The sequence below is a fragment of the Saccopteryx leptura genome, chromosome 2, assembly GCF_036850995.1.
Source record: "Saccopteryx leptura isolate mSacLep1 chromosome 2, mSacLep1_pri_phased_curated, whole genome shotgun sequence".
NCBI classification, from domain to species: Eukaryota; Metazoa; Chordata; class Mammalia; order Chiroptera; family Emballonuridae; genus Saccopteryx; species Saccopteryx leptura.
The window spans coordinates 345,823,268-345,840,070 of NC_089504.1; the positions used below are offsets into that span (position 1 = coordinate 345,823,268).

The 16,803-nt window shown below is 39.5% G+C and overlaps 2 protein-coding genes across 2 annotated transcripts; both read left to right on the forward strand.

The window, feature by feature from the left end:
- Positions 1 to 12,495: 12,495 nt before the first annotated feature.
- Positions 12,496 to 13,043, forward strand: LOC136393721 (keratin-associated protein 2-3-like). Its single transcript, XM_066366354.1, has one exon. It carries the CDS (start codon positions 12,496 to 12,498, stop codon positions 12,901 to 12,903), a length of 408 nt encoding a protein of 135 aa, XP_066222451.1. The 3' UTR covers positions 12,904 to 13,043.
- A 2,941-nt stretch (positions 13,044 to 15,984) lies between these two features.
- Positions 15,985 to 16,335, forward strand: LOC136393724 (keratin-associated protein 9-3-like). Its single transcript, XM_066366357.1, has one exon. The coding sequence runs from the start codon at positions 15,985 to 15,987 to the stop codon at positions 16,333 to 16,335; it is 351 nt and encodes a 116-aa protein (XP_066222454.1).
- The last annotated feature ends 468 nt before the right edge of the window (positions 16,336 to 16,803 follow it).

Below are 16,803 nucleotides of genomic sequence, written 5' to 3' on the forward strand. Positions count from 1 at the left end.
ACCAACCTTACAACAAGCATCAAGAGTGAGTCTTAGACGGATGTAACAGAGGGAATATGGTCATTTTTTAAAAATAAAACATCGGCCTGACCTGTGGTGGCACAGTGGATAAAGCGTTGACCTGGAAATGCTGAGGTTGCCGGTTCAAAACCCTGGGCTTGCCTGGTCAAGGCACATATGGGAGTTGATGCTTCCAGCTCCTCCCCCCTTCTCTTTCTCTGTCTCTCTCCTCTCTCTCTCTCTCTCTCTCTCTCTCTCTCTCTGTCTTTCACCCTCTCTCTCTCTCCTCTCTAAAAATGAATAAATTAAAAAAATAAAAAATAAAAATAAAACATCATTCAGATTTAAATATAAATAAAACAGAAATAATGTAAGTTATTTATTCTTTCTCTGCGGACCGGTACCAAATGGCCCACGGACCAGTACCGGTCTGCAGCCCGGGGGTTGGGAACCACTGACCTAGAGGAAATATGAAGGAATAAAACAGCGCTCCTGCCTCAAAGAGGTTCACTTAGGGAGGTGATGGATGAATAAGAAAAGTCAAATAGTATGAAATATAAGTAATATAAACATAGAAGAAATGCCTCAAATAGTTAAAAATAGTTGAAGATTGTAAACTTATGACATCATACAATTGCCTTGTCATGTATTTGAGTAAAATATAAGTAAGCTGTAAAATATTCAATTGTTTTGTAAGAAAAGAATGTGTTCAGCACATCTATGCCTATGCCTAGCTTCAGGTATGTTTTACCTAAAAAAATATCTGGAATGTTATGCACCAAAATCTAAATGTAACTGGGAATAATATTCATTTTCTTTCTTTATATTTTTACTAATAGCACTTTAAAATGAAGATATGTTTTAATAAAATGTACTGTCTAAAACCTATGTCTATTTTGGGAAAAAAATATTTAAACCTTCCTCACAATTATATTCTGCTTTTAAAAACCTACCTATCAAAGTCTAAATGGATTTAAAGCAGATAAATTAGACAGAAACTATTTGTGTTTCTAAAGAAATCTTATATTATATATAGAGGAGTATATTACTATGTTATGTATAGTGAATTTCTTCAATATCTTTAAAATGTTATCAAATTATTAAACATTGAATTCATATTTTAACATTTTTAGGATCATCTCAACTGTACACAATAAGGTATACTTATTTTATGTTCCAAATTAAGAATTTAAAAACTTGTTAGTGATAGATACAGTGACTACTTGGCTGCCATCCCGAAGCTGCCAGCAGCGCAGGTCAGAGGATGAGGAAGAGCTCAAAACAGAACACTCTCATCCCCCACTGCGAAGTTCTACTTAATTTGCTTGCTATTCTCTCTCTTAATGGCTTCCTGGCCTTTACTTTGAAATGTATCAAAAAGTTTACCTTTGCAGGAAAGTCAGGAAAAGCTTACATTGGGGAGGAACCTGAAAATTAGGGGAGTTTAAATCACAATAGTTGTTTGTAAAAGCCTAGCCACAGGCCCAGGGGTGCCAGGACCCAGCTGTCTTGAAGATTTAGCAAGGACACCAGATAGGACCATGCTGATTGGGCCTGTGCTACATGAGAAAAAAACTTGCAGTGGAGGTGTTTCTGCTGCTGAATCCCACTCCTCCAGTGCATCTTCAAGTCAGTGACCAAGGCCATAAACCAGGATATACTCATCTGAACATGTCCAGGTACACCCAACCCCATGCCAGCAAATGCCTACAGCAACCCCTAAATCTAAAGCCCCTTCCTAAAATAAAAATAAAAAAAAATAATAATAAAGCCCTCTCCTGCAGCAGCTCTGGGCTGACACCCTTTGTTGGTCTCAGCCCGCCTGCACTGAAGTGTTTTTAAAACAAACTTTCCTTTTGGAATGTTGCATCCACGGGGTACGAGAACAAACGTTGGAGACTTTCAGGAGTTTAGATGTTACTTTATTGGCCAATTTAACCTGCGCAGGGGTGAACTCCCAAGATGTCCAGAGACACCATACTCACAAGGAGCTGCAAACGAGAGTCGCGCCTGGCGCTTACAGCTAGGTCCTTATATATCCTAAGTGAGCAAGCATTATACAGAAGCAGATGTGGCAGTTAGCTATTCACTAGGGAGGTTGCATGCAGCATAGCAACAGGGGCCAGCATAGCAACAGGGGCCGGGCTTAGCTTAGTGGCGAATTTCAAACATAAACTTCTTTGTTCTCAGCCTCACAGGGGCCCTATCAGTACTCCCTGTTCCTGCTCCTTCAATAGTTACACTCTGGCAGCCAGAGCAGGGCCCTATCAGCACCTCCCTGTTCCTGCTCCAAAATATTACACTCTGGCAGCCACAGCACGCCTCCCCGAATCTAACAGGAATATACTAGCCTCATGTTTTCAGTTCAGCATGTGGTTTCTACCTTTCAGTTAGTAGTTTTGAATTATATGTACAACTATTTTTCTCCATCTGTATAGACCAGGGGTCGGGAACCTTTTTGGCTGAGAGAGCCATGAACCACATATTTTAAAATGTAATTCCATGAGAGCCATACAACAACCCATGTACGCTATGCATTATCCAATAAAAATTTGGTGTTGTCCTGGAGGACAGCTGTGATTGGCTCCAGCCACCCGCAACCATGAACATGAGTGGTAAGAAATGAATGGCTTGTAATACATGAGAATGTTTTATATTTTTAATGTTATTATTTTTATTAAAGATTTGTCAGTGAGCTAGCTGCAGCCATCAAAAGAGCCACATCTGGCTCGTGAGCCATAGGTTCCCGACCCCTGGTATAGACAATTAAGATTTCAGAATGCAAAACAACATTTTTATGTTAAAGTTTGTTTACAATGCAATTGTTGAACAAAACTGTTAAATAAATTTCTAGCATTTGTGTGCAAAATATGTTGCCCATCACCACTAGGAATCTGTCTAAATTAGTCTAAAGCCTTTTTTTTTTCAAGAATGGTTTTTAAGACTTCACTCTGTGTTACATGGGTTGTGGGGTTCAAAACAGGGTTCATGCCACCGTCCACAATTCCAGCACATACTCTTCTTGTTGGTTCTGACTCCCCTTGTAAAGATTGGTGTTCAAAGAGGGAACTCTGTATCTTCATATATAGATATACAGATATAACTATAACTATATATATATTCCTATGTCTTCCAGGTATTTTTATTTTATTTCATGCTATTAATGAAACTCCCACCAACTGATCTTATTTACTATGTATGTACGCTGTGGTGACTGAGCAGAGAACTGGTCATTGGTCATATCAAATGCATTCATTTTTGTTCTAAATTAAAAATGTAGAATTTATAAGGCACCACAAAATATGACCTTTTAAAACATATTTATTAACCAATACAAGACACTAAGTGCCAGGCACTGTTCTTTGTGCCAACAAATATTATCTCACTTAATGCTTATAACAATCCTAGTATATACTTTTATTATGTTCTGTAGCCCAAGGACACACAGCCAGTAAGTGGCAAAGTTTTCAATGGGTGTTGTCTGGTTTTAGGTTAAGTGGCATCAGAGAATAATATGTGACTTCCCTCTAGTGTCAAATCACAGAGCTGTGGCATGAGCTACTAAGACATGAACCATATTTTCTCTACCTGGAAATAAATTTTGGTTATGGGGTAGGGACGAATGCTTAGACTGAATAAACATGAGAACTGCTTCCCGAGGGACTCATGGACTCTAGGTGGATCTTTCATAAACGGGAGGGAAAATCTTGTCAGGGAATTTTGGTTAAAAGTGTTTAGAGTACTGCTATTAGTTTTGTTAACTTGAGGTTTTATGTATCTAATAGCAGTACTCTAAACACTTCTAACCAAAATTCCCTGACCAGAAACATGAAATATTTATTAAGATAAAATGTGCCTTGAAAGAGCAGAGGACAAGCAACAAAACAGAAAATCAACAAGTGGGAATACATCAAACTAAAAGGCTTCTGCACAGCAAAAGAAACAATTAACAAAATGAAAAGGCAAACTACTGAAAGGGAGAAAATTTTGCAAACCATGTATCTGATTCAAATAAATAAGAAACCACTAGAGGGGAGTCGAGATGGCCATGGAGTAGGCAGATGCACCAACTCCCACTTCCCAGAGCTAAGGTGGATTGCAACTTAAATCTGAGAACACTTATTGTGAAAGACAAATTTTGGACTGAACTAGGAGAATTCTACAACCAAGGACCACCAAAGAACCCACGCGGAATCTGGTAGGAGAGGTGGAGACGTGGAGAAGGCTCCCCGGCTCCCAGGGAGCAAGGACCGTCGTGGCATCCAGGAGGAATTTACTCGAAGGGGAGGGCTGTCCAGTGAGTTGCAGGTCCTTATCCCCAAAATCGAAATCCCAACCTAGAGCCCTGGAGCTAGGAAGGGGCTGACAGACTATATTTGGCTGAGAAAAAAGTCTGGATATGGTCTGAGAGAAGGAGGCAGGACTCTTAGACCCAGGCTGTGTATTAAAGTAACTGCACGAGAGCCTCAATCACAGACACTTTTCCAGAGCTCCAGGAGGACACCCTAACCCCTGGGCTGAGTGGCTCCTCAATTTAAAGTGAACCAATATCACCAGCAAAGGATAGAAAGTGCCAGGTCCACCCGAGGCTCCCCTACCCTAGCTAAAACAAAGTCACTTAGAGCCAGGCGCCACATTAGGGACACAAATAGGGAGTACAGAGGTCTAAGCTACGCTGCCCACGGCCCTGCTGAGAGCTCGCCTGGGGCAGATAGGCTGGAGGCGGCAGAACGTGGCTGTGATTTGAGTGAGCAAGTGCAGGCTGGCCCACGGAGCGGGATCGCCGTAGCTGCTGGGGAAGCCTGGGCTTGTGCACACCCCTGCGCCTTGAATGGCATGCCCTGGGCAGACACGGAGGCCCGAGAATCAACAGAGGGGTAGCGAGGGTGGAGCTTGCCTGGCAGCCAGGGGAGACCAGCGGGCACGCTAACTGGCCTGGGGCTGGGTGTGCCCTTGGCGGTGATCCGAGCAGAGGCAGAGCCCCAGTGGCAACTGAGTGGGGAAGTGCACGTGCGCATGCAAGTCCACCAGCGACGGTGGAAGCTACAAATCCAGGGTGCGCTAACCTGCTTAGGGTACAGGAAACCTCAGCAGAAATCCGAGAAGGCCACCTGCAATCCCCCAGGCAGCCGCTGAGAGCTGAGCCAACCAAGGCGGTCCAGGCCAGGCGGGCGCGCAAGCACATGCGGGCGACCAGGGCAGCGGTGGTCACGGAGGTGGGATGGAGCCAGCAAGCAGCACCTGAGCCCAAAAGCCCGGGGCAGCAACAGCAGTGGTGGCCAGTTAGACCACAAAACGGGAGCTAAAATGTCTGGATAGAAGAACACCTGAGGTGAAGAAGTAGGCCACAGCACATACTTAATCACTCAATTACACTACTGAGCCCAACAAGTAGCCAGCAATAAAAGACAACAGAAAGTGGAGTTTAGGGGAACTTGAAATTTAAAGTAACTTCTCCCAGGCCAAGAGTAGATAAAAGCAGCTGATATTTACAACGGCACCTGGACCCAGCAGAGATAGCCATAAATTCCGGATAACCTGTAGCTCCCAAATAGTAGATAACAACCAGTCACAGGCAGTGACCCCCACCGATCTCCCCCAGGTCCCATTCAGGGAAGTCCAGGGCAACACAGACAAAATGGGAAGATAAAGAAGTGCAATCCAAATGACTCAACAAGAGAAACCCTCAGAAAAAGAGCTGAGTGAGATGGATATAAGCAAATTACTGAAGGCAGAGTTTAGAATAATGATTAGAATGCTGAAAGATCTTAGAACAACAATGGAAGGTCACAGTGAGCACATAAATAAAGAAATAACAAGTATTGAAAAGGACATTGAAATAATAAAGAAGAACCAATCAGAAATGACAAATATAATATCTGAAATGAAGACTACACTAGAAGCAATTAAAAGCAGGCTGGATTAAGCAGAGGATCGAAGCAGTGATTTAGAAGACAAGATAATTGAAAACACGGAAGCAGAGCAGCAAAAAGAAAAGAGAATGAAAAAATCTGAGGAAACTAAGAGAGCTGTGTGACAATCTAAAGAGAAACAACATCCGCATCATAGGAATTCCTGAAGAAGAAGAGAAAGAACAAGGGTTAGAAACCTTGTTCAATCAAATCATAGCAGAAAACTTCCCTATGTTGAGGCAGGAAAATGTCACACAAATTCAAGAAGCACAGAGAACTCCATTAAAGAGAAACACAAAGAAATACACACCAAGACACATCATAATTAAAATACCAACGCTAAGAGATAAAGAGAAAATATTAAAAGCTGCTAGAGAAAAAAAGGCTATCACCTACAAAGGAGCCCCTATAAGGATGACATCCGACTTCTCAACAGAAACACTTGAGGCCAGAAGGGAATGGCAAGAAATATTCAAAGTAATGCAGAACAAGAGCCTACAACCAAGACTACTTTATCCAGCAAGGCTATTGTTTAAAATCGAAGGAGAAATAAAAAGCTTCCAAGACAAAAAAACTCAAGGAATTCATTACAACCAAACTAAGCTACAAAAAATGTTAAGGGGCCTGGTGTAAACAGAAAAAAGGGGGAAAAGAACACAGCAAAAGAGGAATACAGCTTTAAAGAATAAAATGACAATAAACAACTACATATCAATAATAACCTTAAAAGTAAATGAATTAAATGATCCAATCAAAAGACATAGAGTAGCTGCATGGATAAGAAAACAGGACCCATACATATGCTGTCTACAAGAGACACACCTTAAAACAAAAGATGCACATAGACTAAAGGTAAAAGGATGGAAAAAATATTTCATGAAAATGGAAATGAAAGGAAAGCTGGGGTAGCAATACTTATATCAGACAAAATGGACTTTAAAACAAAGGCTATAAAAAGAGATAAAGAAGGTCACTACATAATGATAAAGGGAGCAATCCAACAGGAAGATATAACTATCATAAATATCTATGCACCTAATATCTACGCTAAGGATATAAAACAGACTTTGATGGATATAAAGGGCAAGATCAACAGCAATACCATAATAGTAGATTTCAATATCCCACTAAAATCACTAGATAGATCCTCAAGAAAGAAAATTAACAAAGAAACAGCAGATTTAAAGGACACACTAGATCAACTCAATTTAATAGATATCTTTAGATATCTTTAGGATATCCTAAAGCAGCAGAATATACATTCTTTCCCAAGTGCTCATGGTACATTCTCTAGGATAGACCACATGTTAGGACACAAAAGTGAGTTCAACAAATTTAAAAAATTGAAATCATATCAAGCATTTTCTCTGACCAAAATGGCTTGAAACTAGAAATTAACCACAACAGAAAAACTGAAAAATACTCAAACATATGGAGACTAAATAGCAAGTTATTAAATAACAAATGGGTTAACAATGAAATCAAAGAAGAAATAAAAATATTCCTAGAAACAAATGATAATGGACATACAACTCAAAATTTATGGGACACAGCAAAAGCAGTACTGAGAGGGAAGTTTATAGCACTACAGGCATTCCTTAAGAAACTTGAAAAAGCTCAAATAAAAAACCTAACCCTACATCTAAGAGAATTAGAAAAAGAACAGCAAGTAAGGCCCAGAGGTAGTAGAAGGAAGGAAATAATAAAGATCAGAGCAGAAATAAATGACATTGAGGCTAAAGAAACAATACAGAGGATCAATGAAACCAAGAGCTGGTTCTTTAAAAGGGTAAACAAGATCGATGAACCTTTAACGAGACTCACCAAGAAAAGAAGAAAGAGGACTCAAATAAATAAAATTAGAAATGAGAGTGGACAAATAACAATTGACACAACAGAAATATAAAATATTATAAGAAAATACTATGAAGAACTGTATGCCAAAAAATTAAACAACCTAGGTGAAATGGATAAATTCCACGAAACATATAATCTTCCAAAAATCAATCTGGAAAAATCAGAAAACCTAAACAGACTGATAACAACAAATGAGATTGAAACAGTTATCAAAAAGCTCCCAAAAAACAAAACCCCAGGGCCCGATGGCTTCACTGGTGAATTCTACCAAATATTCAAAGAAGAACTAATTTCTATCCTTCTCAAGCTATTTCAAAATATTCAAGAGGAAGGAACACTTCCAAGTTCCTTTTATGAGGCAAGCATAATTCTGATTCCAAAACCAGGCAAAGACAACACAAAGAAAGAAAATTATAGGCCAATATCCCTGATGAATTTAGATGCTAAAATCCTCAACAAAATATTAGCAAACCGGATCCAGCAATACATGAAAAAAGTCATACATCATGATCAAGTGGGATTTATTCTGGGGAGGCAAGGATGGTACAACATTCGTAAATCAATCAATGTAATTCACCACATAAACAAAAAGGAGAAAAACCACATGATAATTTCAATAGGTGCAGAAAAAGCATTTGATAAAATCCAGCACCCATTTATGATCAAAACTCTTAGCAAAGTGGGAATACAGGGAACATACCTCAACATGATAAAGGCCATCTATGACAAACCCACAGCCAACATCATAATTAATGGACAAAAATTAAAAGCAATTCCTCTAAAATCAGGAACAAGGCAGGGGTGCCTCCTTTCACCACTCTTATTCAACATGGTACTGGAAGTCTTAGCTACAGCAATCAGACAAGAAGAATAAATAAAAGGCATCCAAATTGGAAAAGAAGAGGTGAAACTATCATTAATGCAGATGATGATATGATACTGTATATAGGAAACCCTAAAGTTTCAGTCAAAAAACTTCTGGACCTGATAAATGAATTCAGCAAGGTGGCAGGATATAAAATTAATACACAGAAATCAGAGGCATTTTTATACACAAACAATAAAATGTCAGAAAGAGAAATTAAGGAAAAAATCCCCTTCACTATTGCAACAAAAAAAAATAATAAAGTACCTAGGAGTAAATTTAACCAAGGAGGTTAAAGATTTGTACTCAGAAAATTATAAAACATTGATAAAAGAAATCAAGGAAGACACAAACAAGTGGAAGCATATACCATGCTCATGGTTAGGAAGAATAAACATTAAAATGTCTATATTACCCAAGGCAATTTATAAATTCAACACAATACCAATAAAATACCAATGACATACTTCAAAGATATAGAACACATATTCCAAAAATTTATATGGAACCAAAAAAGAACATGAATAGCCTCAGCAATCTTGAAAAAGAAGAATAAAGTGGGGGGTATCACCACTTCCTTGCAATATATCAAGTTATATTACAATGCCATTGTACTCAAAACAGCTTGGTACTGGCATAAGAACAGGCATATAGATCAATGGAACAGAACAGAGAACCCAGAAATAAACCCACACCTTTATGGACATTTGATATTTGATAATGGAGGTAAGAGCTTACACAGGAGTAAAGACAGTCTCTTTAACAAATGGTGTTGAGAAAATTGGACAGCTACCTGCAAAAAAATGAAACTAGACCACCAACTTATACCATGCACAAAAATAAACTCAAAATGGATAAAGGACTTAAATGTAAGTTGTGAAACCATAAGCATCTTAGAAGAAAACATAGGCAGAAAGCTCACTGACATCTAGCGCAGCAATATATTAGCTGATTTATCTCCACAGGCAAATGAAATAAAAGACAGGATAAACAAATGGGACTATATCAAACTAAAAAGCTTTTGCACAGCTAAAGACAATATGAACAGAATAAAAAGACAAACCACACAATGGGAGAACATATTTGACAATACATCTGATAAAGGGTTAATAACTAAAATTTATAAAGAACTTGTAAAACTCAACACCAGGAAGACAAACAATCCAATTTAAAAATGGGCCCAAGAAATGAATAGACACTTCTCCAAAGAAGACATACAGATGGCCAATAGGCATATGAAAAAATGCTCAACATCACTAATCAATAGAGAAATACAAATTAAAACCACAATGAGAAACCACCTCACACCAGTCAGAATGGTGCTCATTAACAAAACAACACATGATAGGTGCTGGCGAGGATGTGGAGAAAGAGGAACCCTCCTGCACTGCTGGTGGGAATGCAGACTGGTGCAGCCACTGTGGAAAACAGTATGGAGATTTCTCAAAAAATTAGAAATGGATCTGCCCTTTGACTCAGCCAACCCACTTATAGGAATATATCTTAAGGACACCATATCACCGACTGAAAAAAAGAAATGCACCCCCATGTTTATGGCAGCATTGTTCACAATAGCAAAGAACTGGAACAGTCCAAGTGTCTGTCAGTGGACGAGTGGATTAAAAAGTTTTGGTACATATATACAATGGAATACTATGGGGCTATGAGGAAGAATTAAATATTACCTTTTGCAGCAAGATAGATGGACCTGGAAACTATTATGTTGAGTGAAATAAGCCAAGCAGAGAAAGAAAAATATCATATGACCTCACTCATTTGAGGATTCCAAGGAACAATGTGAACAGAGGAATGGAATTAAACCTGAAGGGAAGGGGGGAGGGAGCTGTTGGGAAGGGGGGGAGGGGAGATGTTGGGGGGAATACGGGAGAGGGGGGATGCTTTTGGGGAGACACTAGAATCTATGTAAACACAATAAATAAATTAATAAATAAATTAAAAGAAAAAAAAAAAAGAAACCACTACAGCTCAATAGCAAAAGGGGGACCAAGCCAATTAAAAATGAGCAGATGACTTGAATAGACATTTTTCCAAAGAAGACTTTACATATGACCAACAAGTACACAAAAAGGTGCTCAATATTACTAATCATCAGGGAAATGCAAATCAAAACAAACCACAAGGTGATATAATCTCACACTTGTTAGAATGCACATTATAAAAGAAAAGCAAAAAACAAGAGAAAAGAAATGCTTGCGAGGATGTGAAGAAAAGGAAAACTTGACACACTGTTGGTGAGAATGTAAACAGATACAGCCATGATGGAAAAGAGTAAGGAGATTCTTTAAAAAAATTAAAAATAACACTACCATGTCATCCAGAGATATCTGTGCTCGTATGTTAAATACAGCATTATTCACAATAGCCAAGACATGGACATCAGAGATAGGGCCTAGTCATTACTCTAGAAACCCCTGTAACGCAACCTATTATACATCACAGTCTATACCTCAGTTATTCAGTCATGTGCCAATTATATCTTAATAAATCTGGGGGTAGGGGAAGAAAGCAGAATATGCAAATCTTTATCTAGGCTCAGGTTACTGCTTTGAAAAAATCACGTGACCAAGGACAAGAGGTCTTTTAAGAATAGGAAATGTGAGAGTCAAAGGTCCTCACTGATGAGAACTGTGCTTGATTTTTCCCTCCTCTGTTTCCCCAATTGTGATTATACATTTAGTCAATTTACATTTTTTATAAAGTTTTCAAATTATATTTGAAATTCCATTTAGGGAGCTTTAGCTCCTAGAGCCCAAGACACATTTTTTAAATAATAAGAATGATCCTTTAAAGTGATCCAAAACCCTGTCTGATGAGTAATAGGAGGGGTAAAACCGAAAAATAATGAGGCTGTTGCCATGGAATTCCTCAGCGGCCTCTGCCGATGCTCCCGGAAGAGAATGCCCATCCCATTCCTAGCAAAGCCACCGCGGAACAGCCCTGTGGCCTCCCGACGCAACTCCTTCGAACAGTGTGTTGTGTGTTTTCAATGTTGGTTGAAAAGCCTTCATCTTGTCACTTCTTAGCCATAGCCCAATGTCAGGGTAAACACAGGAAAAACTTCTCGTGACATTCTTTATCATGTACACAAGGAAAACAAGTGTAATAATGTCACATCTCAGAGATAAAATCATTCATTCTGTGATCAAAAGGACCGGAGATATGCACAAAATGAACTGGAGAAAAGCAACGGAAAATGGATGGCAGTCTTGAATGTTCTATTCCAATAGTTACCAGGTTTACAAAAATAAAGTTTTTCATTTCAAATATAAGTATATGAGCTACAGGCTTATTCAAGGCAGACACATATATACATTCCGTTATACCAACTACTACGTAGTTCCAAGGAATCTACACAAAGGACATGTCTAATACCCATGTGATTAACACCAAGGCTTTTCAGAGGAGCTCTTGGGCGTCAGAGATAGGACCTAGTCATTACTCTAGAAACCCTTGTAATATGTTTAATTTCTTTTAAAAACTGAAATGTTTATACAGCAAATTTGTTCAGGATTAATTAGGTCCAATGCCCTCAAAATTAGTATCAAGAGCTGCTATCACCTGAAGTGACTGTGAATCTTAGATTTTGATGAGAAACAGCATGAATATAACCAATTTAGGGTGCAACAAGAGTTCTTTAATGAGATCATGAGCGTGTCATGAGCAATGCAATCATTAGTCAAAACAAAATTCTACTTAATTGGCCAAAAGATAAACAAGAGGGGTCATCATCACCAGGCCAAAGTATATAAAGGGCCCCAGTGGGGAGGAAGACACTCACACCTGAGAGCACCCAACTCCTCTCACCTGCTCAACCCAGCCCAGCCCCAGACACCAACCACTATGACCGGCTCCTGCTGCGGCTCCACCTGCTCCTCCAGCTGTGGGGGAGGCTGCTGCCAGCCCTGCTGCTGCCAGCCCTGCTGCTGCCGGGACCCCTGCTGCTGCCGGCCCTGCTGCTGCCAGACCACCGTGTGCCGCCCCGTGACCTGTGTGCCCCGCTGCACGCGCCCCATCTGCGAGCCCTGCCGCCGCCCCATCTGCTGTGACCCCTGCGGCCTGCAGGAGGGCTGCTGTCGGCCCATCGCCTGCTGCCCCACGTCCTGCACGGCCGTGGTCTGCCGCCCCTGCTGCTGGGCCTCCACCTGCTGCCAGCCCATCTGTGTGCAGGCCCCCTGCTGCCGGCCCCCCTGCTGCCAGCCCGCCCCCTGCCGCAGCACCTGCAGGACCTACCCCTGCTGCTGCTGCTGAGCAGTGCTCTGACTGCCTAGAGTAGGCAATCAACCTTCTGAAAAAGGGATATTCCCATGTCTTTACCGGACAAACCTCCCTAATGCCCTGAGCCATTAAGACCTCAAGTCAGCCAGGAGTTGCAGGGAGATCCAGGCAGGCTAATCTATTAAGACTTGGGTTGTTCTCATCTTAGTAATAGCAACTTCTTTCTTTTCATCTTAGATCTTAGGTGTTTGTGGCATGTTTGTTTCCTAATAAACTTCTCTTCTTTGGCCTACCAAACACAGCTTTGGTTTTTCATACTCATTCTAATTTTTTTCATTAATTTTTAATAAATAAATATTGTTTACTTAATTCTTACTGTGAACCAGGACTCACTCAACTCCTTAACAACAACAAAAAATGTACTGCTTGACTACCATCTGCAAGTTACATACGGTATGGTATATAATAGAAATTAAAATGGACTTAATATGTTCCCCTCTTCAAGAAAACTCCAAGACAGTGAATCAAATTCACAATAACACAACTAAAAATTAGACTACGGAAAAAATGAAAGTATAACACACTGTATGGTCTCAACAGAGAAGTCACTATTGATTGGGGAGAACAAGAAAGATTAAAGGGAGAAGCAAGCGTTTTATAAGGGTTAAGATTTTGGGGTGCAGATCTCAGGGAAGGTGGCATTCTCAACAGTGGAAACAGGATGTGCAAAGGTACAGACAGGCTGTTCAGAGGAGAGTTGTCTGGGAGTACCGGATAAATGTCAAGTAATAGTGGAAGGTAAATTTTGAAAATTTGTGTGCTTTAAATATTAACCAAATGAGTATACCCTTAAAGCAGTAAGGTGTAAGAAGTTGTTGAAAGCCTTGAGGCAGGGGATCAGCATGATAGGAGTGGGACACTGGGGTGATTCCTATGGTCACTGGTTATGAAAACAGAGGGCTAAAAGCTACATACATACATAATGACTCTACAGAAACAAACTGAGAGCTGAACTAAGATGATAGCAACAGAATAAAGAAGATACAAGTATCACAAATACAGAAACCCTGAAGGAATATTAACTAATCTGAATGTGAGAAACAAGAGACAATTAGGAAGCAAATATGATTTTATTGAGGTTCCAGAGGAAACTCTTCTGGTCAATAGACACCTGAAATAATGTTAACATATTAATGTTTATTTATTATGTGTTTAAAATCACGACTTCACAGTACATTCTGCCTTCCACTAATATTCATATTCTTGAGCTATTATAAAATATTTTTTTAAATAGTAGACAAAGAATTTTACTAATTCATTGATCCTGGAAAGCAGCATAGTACAAAATAAAATGAACTGATCTAAGAGTGAAGGGTAAGAGTTTTATACCCAGCTCTTCTGGCTATGTACTGGCAGTGTGAATGGAGCTAGTCACTAACCTCTTCAAAATGCAGCCATTCCTCAACCCAGCAGTATTCTAACATTAAATGATGCTCAGAGGAATTTAAAAGTAGTTCATAGCATAACATCAATGGCATCTATATTAGACTCTTTTCCGTGATTAATCTTTCCTATCAATACTATACTGATTTATGCACTAGAGCAAGATATGAGGCAGACAGTTTAAGTCTTGCTTTCTGCATAATTCTTTAGTGCCTTGTGCATAATAAAATTTAATAAATGTGCTATATATAAAAAGTATGATGTCAGTTCCCTTACCTATAAAATTAAATAATTGGACAAGATTGTTTAAGGTTTTGATCTCTAATATGTAATGATTCTGTCTAACCATTTTTCAACTTCATACTTACAGTCATGGTTATCATATGAAATGAACATCTTTATTGATACTGGCATGAATCACTTTTTAATTCTATCCTTTTACTAACCAACACCTCTACTTCATAGCAGCTAACTATGTGTTTCTATTCATAACTGAAAGGAAAAAATAAGCCTACTACAGGTAGCAATAATATGTTCTTTTGGCCATGACTTTTTTTTCATTTCCCCCTATGTAACAATAAACATCAAATGGAAAAATCACATTCTTTCTTTTAGCAACCACCAGGAACTGTTTAAATTTTTACTTTGTTGAAATTTATTTTAATCTCTTTGCATTTATACTTACTGAACAATTTTTGATCATCTATTTCCTAAGCTGCCTTATAAGCAGTGTAAGCCAGAAAAACTATCCAGATTCCTGCTTTGTCTTATATTGGTTCTCCTTTACAAATTAAACTGTTGTGCTCTTTGGTCTGATATCCTTGCATAAGACATAAGTGTAGTTACATAAAGTGACATAAACGGAAATGAATCCCACCTCTGAGAAATGCTGTCCAGATAATTGGCATAGCACTGATTTTCATGTTTCATAGAAATAGAAATTACACTTAAATTTTTGTAATTTTTTCCCAATTACTGAATGTAAATTTGAGCATCTGTTTTAAATTTGTGATAGCCAAATATTCACAGAATATTCAAATGAAACGGGTTTTGTTCCATATATTCTCCTGAGTGATAAATGTTTCTTCAGCTGAATGTGTGAATTTTGAGAAAGAGCATAGAAATTGGATCTCCAATTTCTGGAAAAAAATCTATGAATTTCTATGAATGTGGAGTTTATCAGAGTTTCTATCTTGGTGACTGTAGAGACTAAATCTTATTAATCTAAAAAATTTATAAAGATAGCCTTACATGAAAGACACGGTTAATAATAGCAGTCAGTGGTTAATCATTTTTTTTTTCTGAAGACTTTAGTCTTGCTGAATATGACCTCAAAATAGCACCATATCATGAGTGAGAGCCATTTTGTCAGGTGAATATTACAGCATTGTTTGGAAACAGGCCATCAACAACTCTACCAAGGACTACCGAACACATTTGGTGAGTACCAGCTGAGCAATAAGGAAAACTCAGTTGGGACATATATTTAAAATAACTCAGTATTTAAACAATCAGAGGGCCCTGGGAAACCTTGTTTAACAAGTAACAAAATAAAAATGCTGTCCATCACACAGAAACTGGCCAAGGCCTATGAAGGGCCCAAGTGGAATAAGCAGCCCTAACTCAGAAACTCCTCCAAGCAACCCAACTCACAGCCCAGCGCCTGACACCATGGCCTGCTGCACCACTAGCTTCTGTGGGTTTCCCAGCTGCTCCACCGGTGGGAACTGTGGCTCCAGCTGCTGCCAGCCAACCTGCTGCCCAACCAGCTGCTGTGGCACCGGCTGTGGCACCTGCTGTGGAGCTATGAGCTGCCGCACCAGGTGGTGCCGCCCTGACTGCCGCATGGAGGACACCTGCCTGCCCACCTGCTGCGTGGTGAGCTGCACCCCCCCAACCTGCTGCCAGCTGCACCACGCCCAGGCCTCCTGCTGCCGCCCATCCTACTGTGGACAGTCCTGCTGCCGCCCGGCCTGCTGCTGCTACTGCTGCCAGCCCACCTGCTGCCAGCCTACCTGTTGAAAACCTTCTTCTGATGGCAATCCTGAGAAAATGGCACATCCAAACTAATGTAGAGTCCCAACAAACTTCTGGGCTCCAGTACCCATGACTCAGCTTGCTACCTCTTGTCCCATGGCTACATAATTTCCCTAAGATGTAAATTAATTTATAATAGAAGACCAAAAGTATTTTATAGACCTGGATATCAATAGAAGACCTACAATGTGAAAATAGTGCATAATCTAATACTATAAATACCATCTGAAATATTTCAACAGCTCATTGGGTTTGAGATCTAATAAAAATTTTCATTCTTCAGTGATGAAGTCATCGTTGGAGTCTTCTTTTTGGAACTTGTTACTAATACTAGAGTATTGGGATTTTTTCAATATCTCAATAAATGAGGCATAGCACTATGGTTTTTCATTATTGTGCCTTTAATAATAGTCTTTAAAAGGTAGTTTTCTTTAGTTTTGCCACTAAATGATC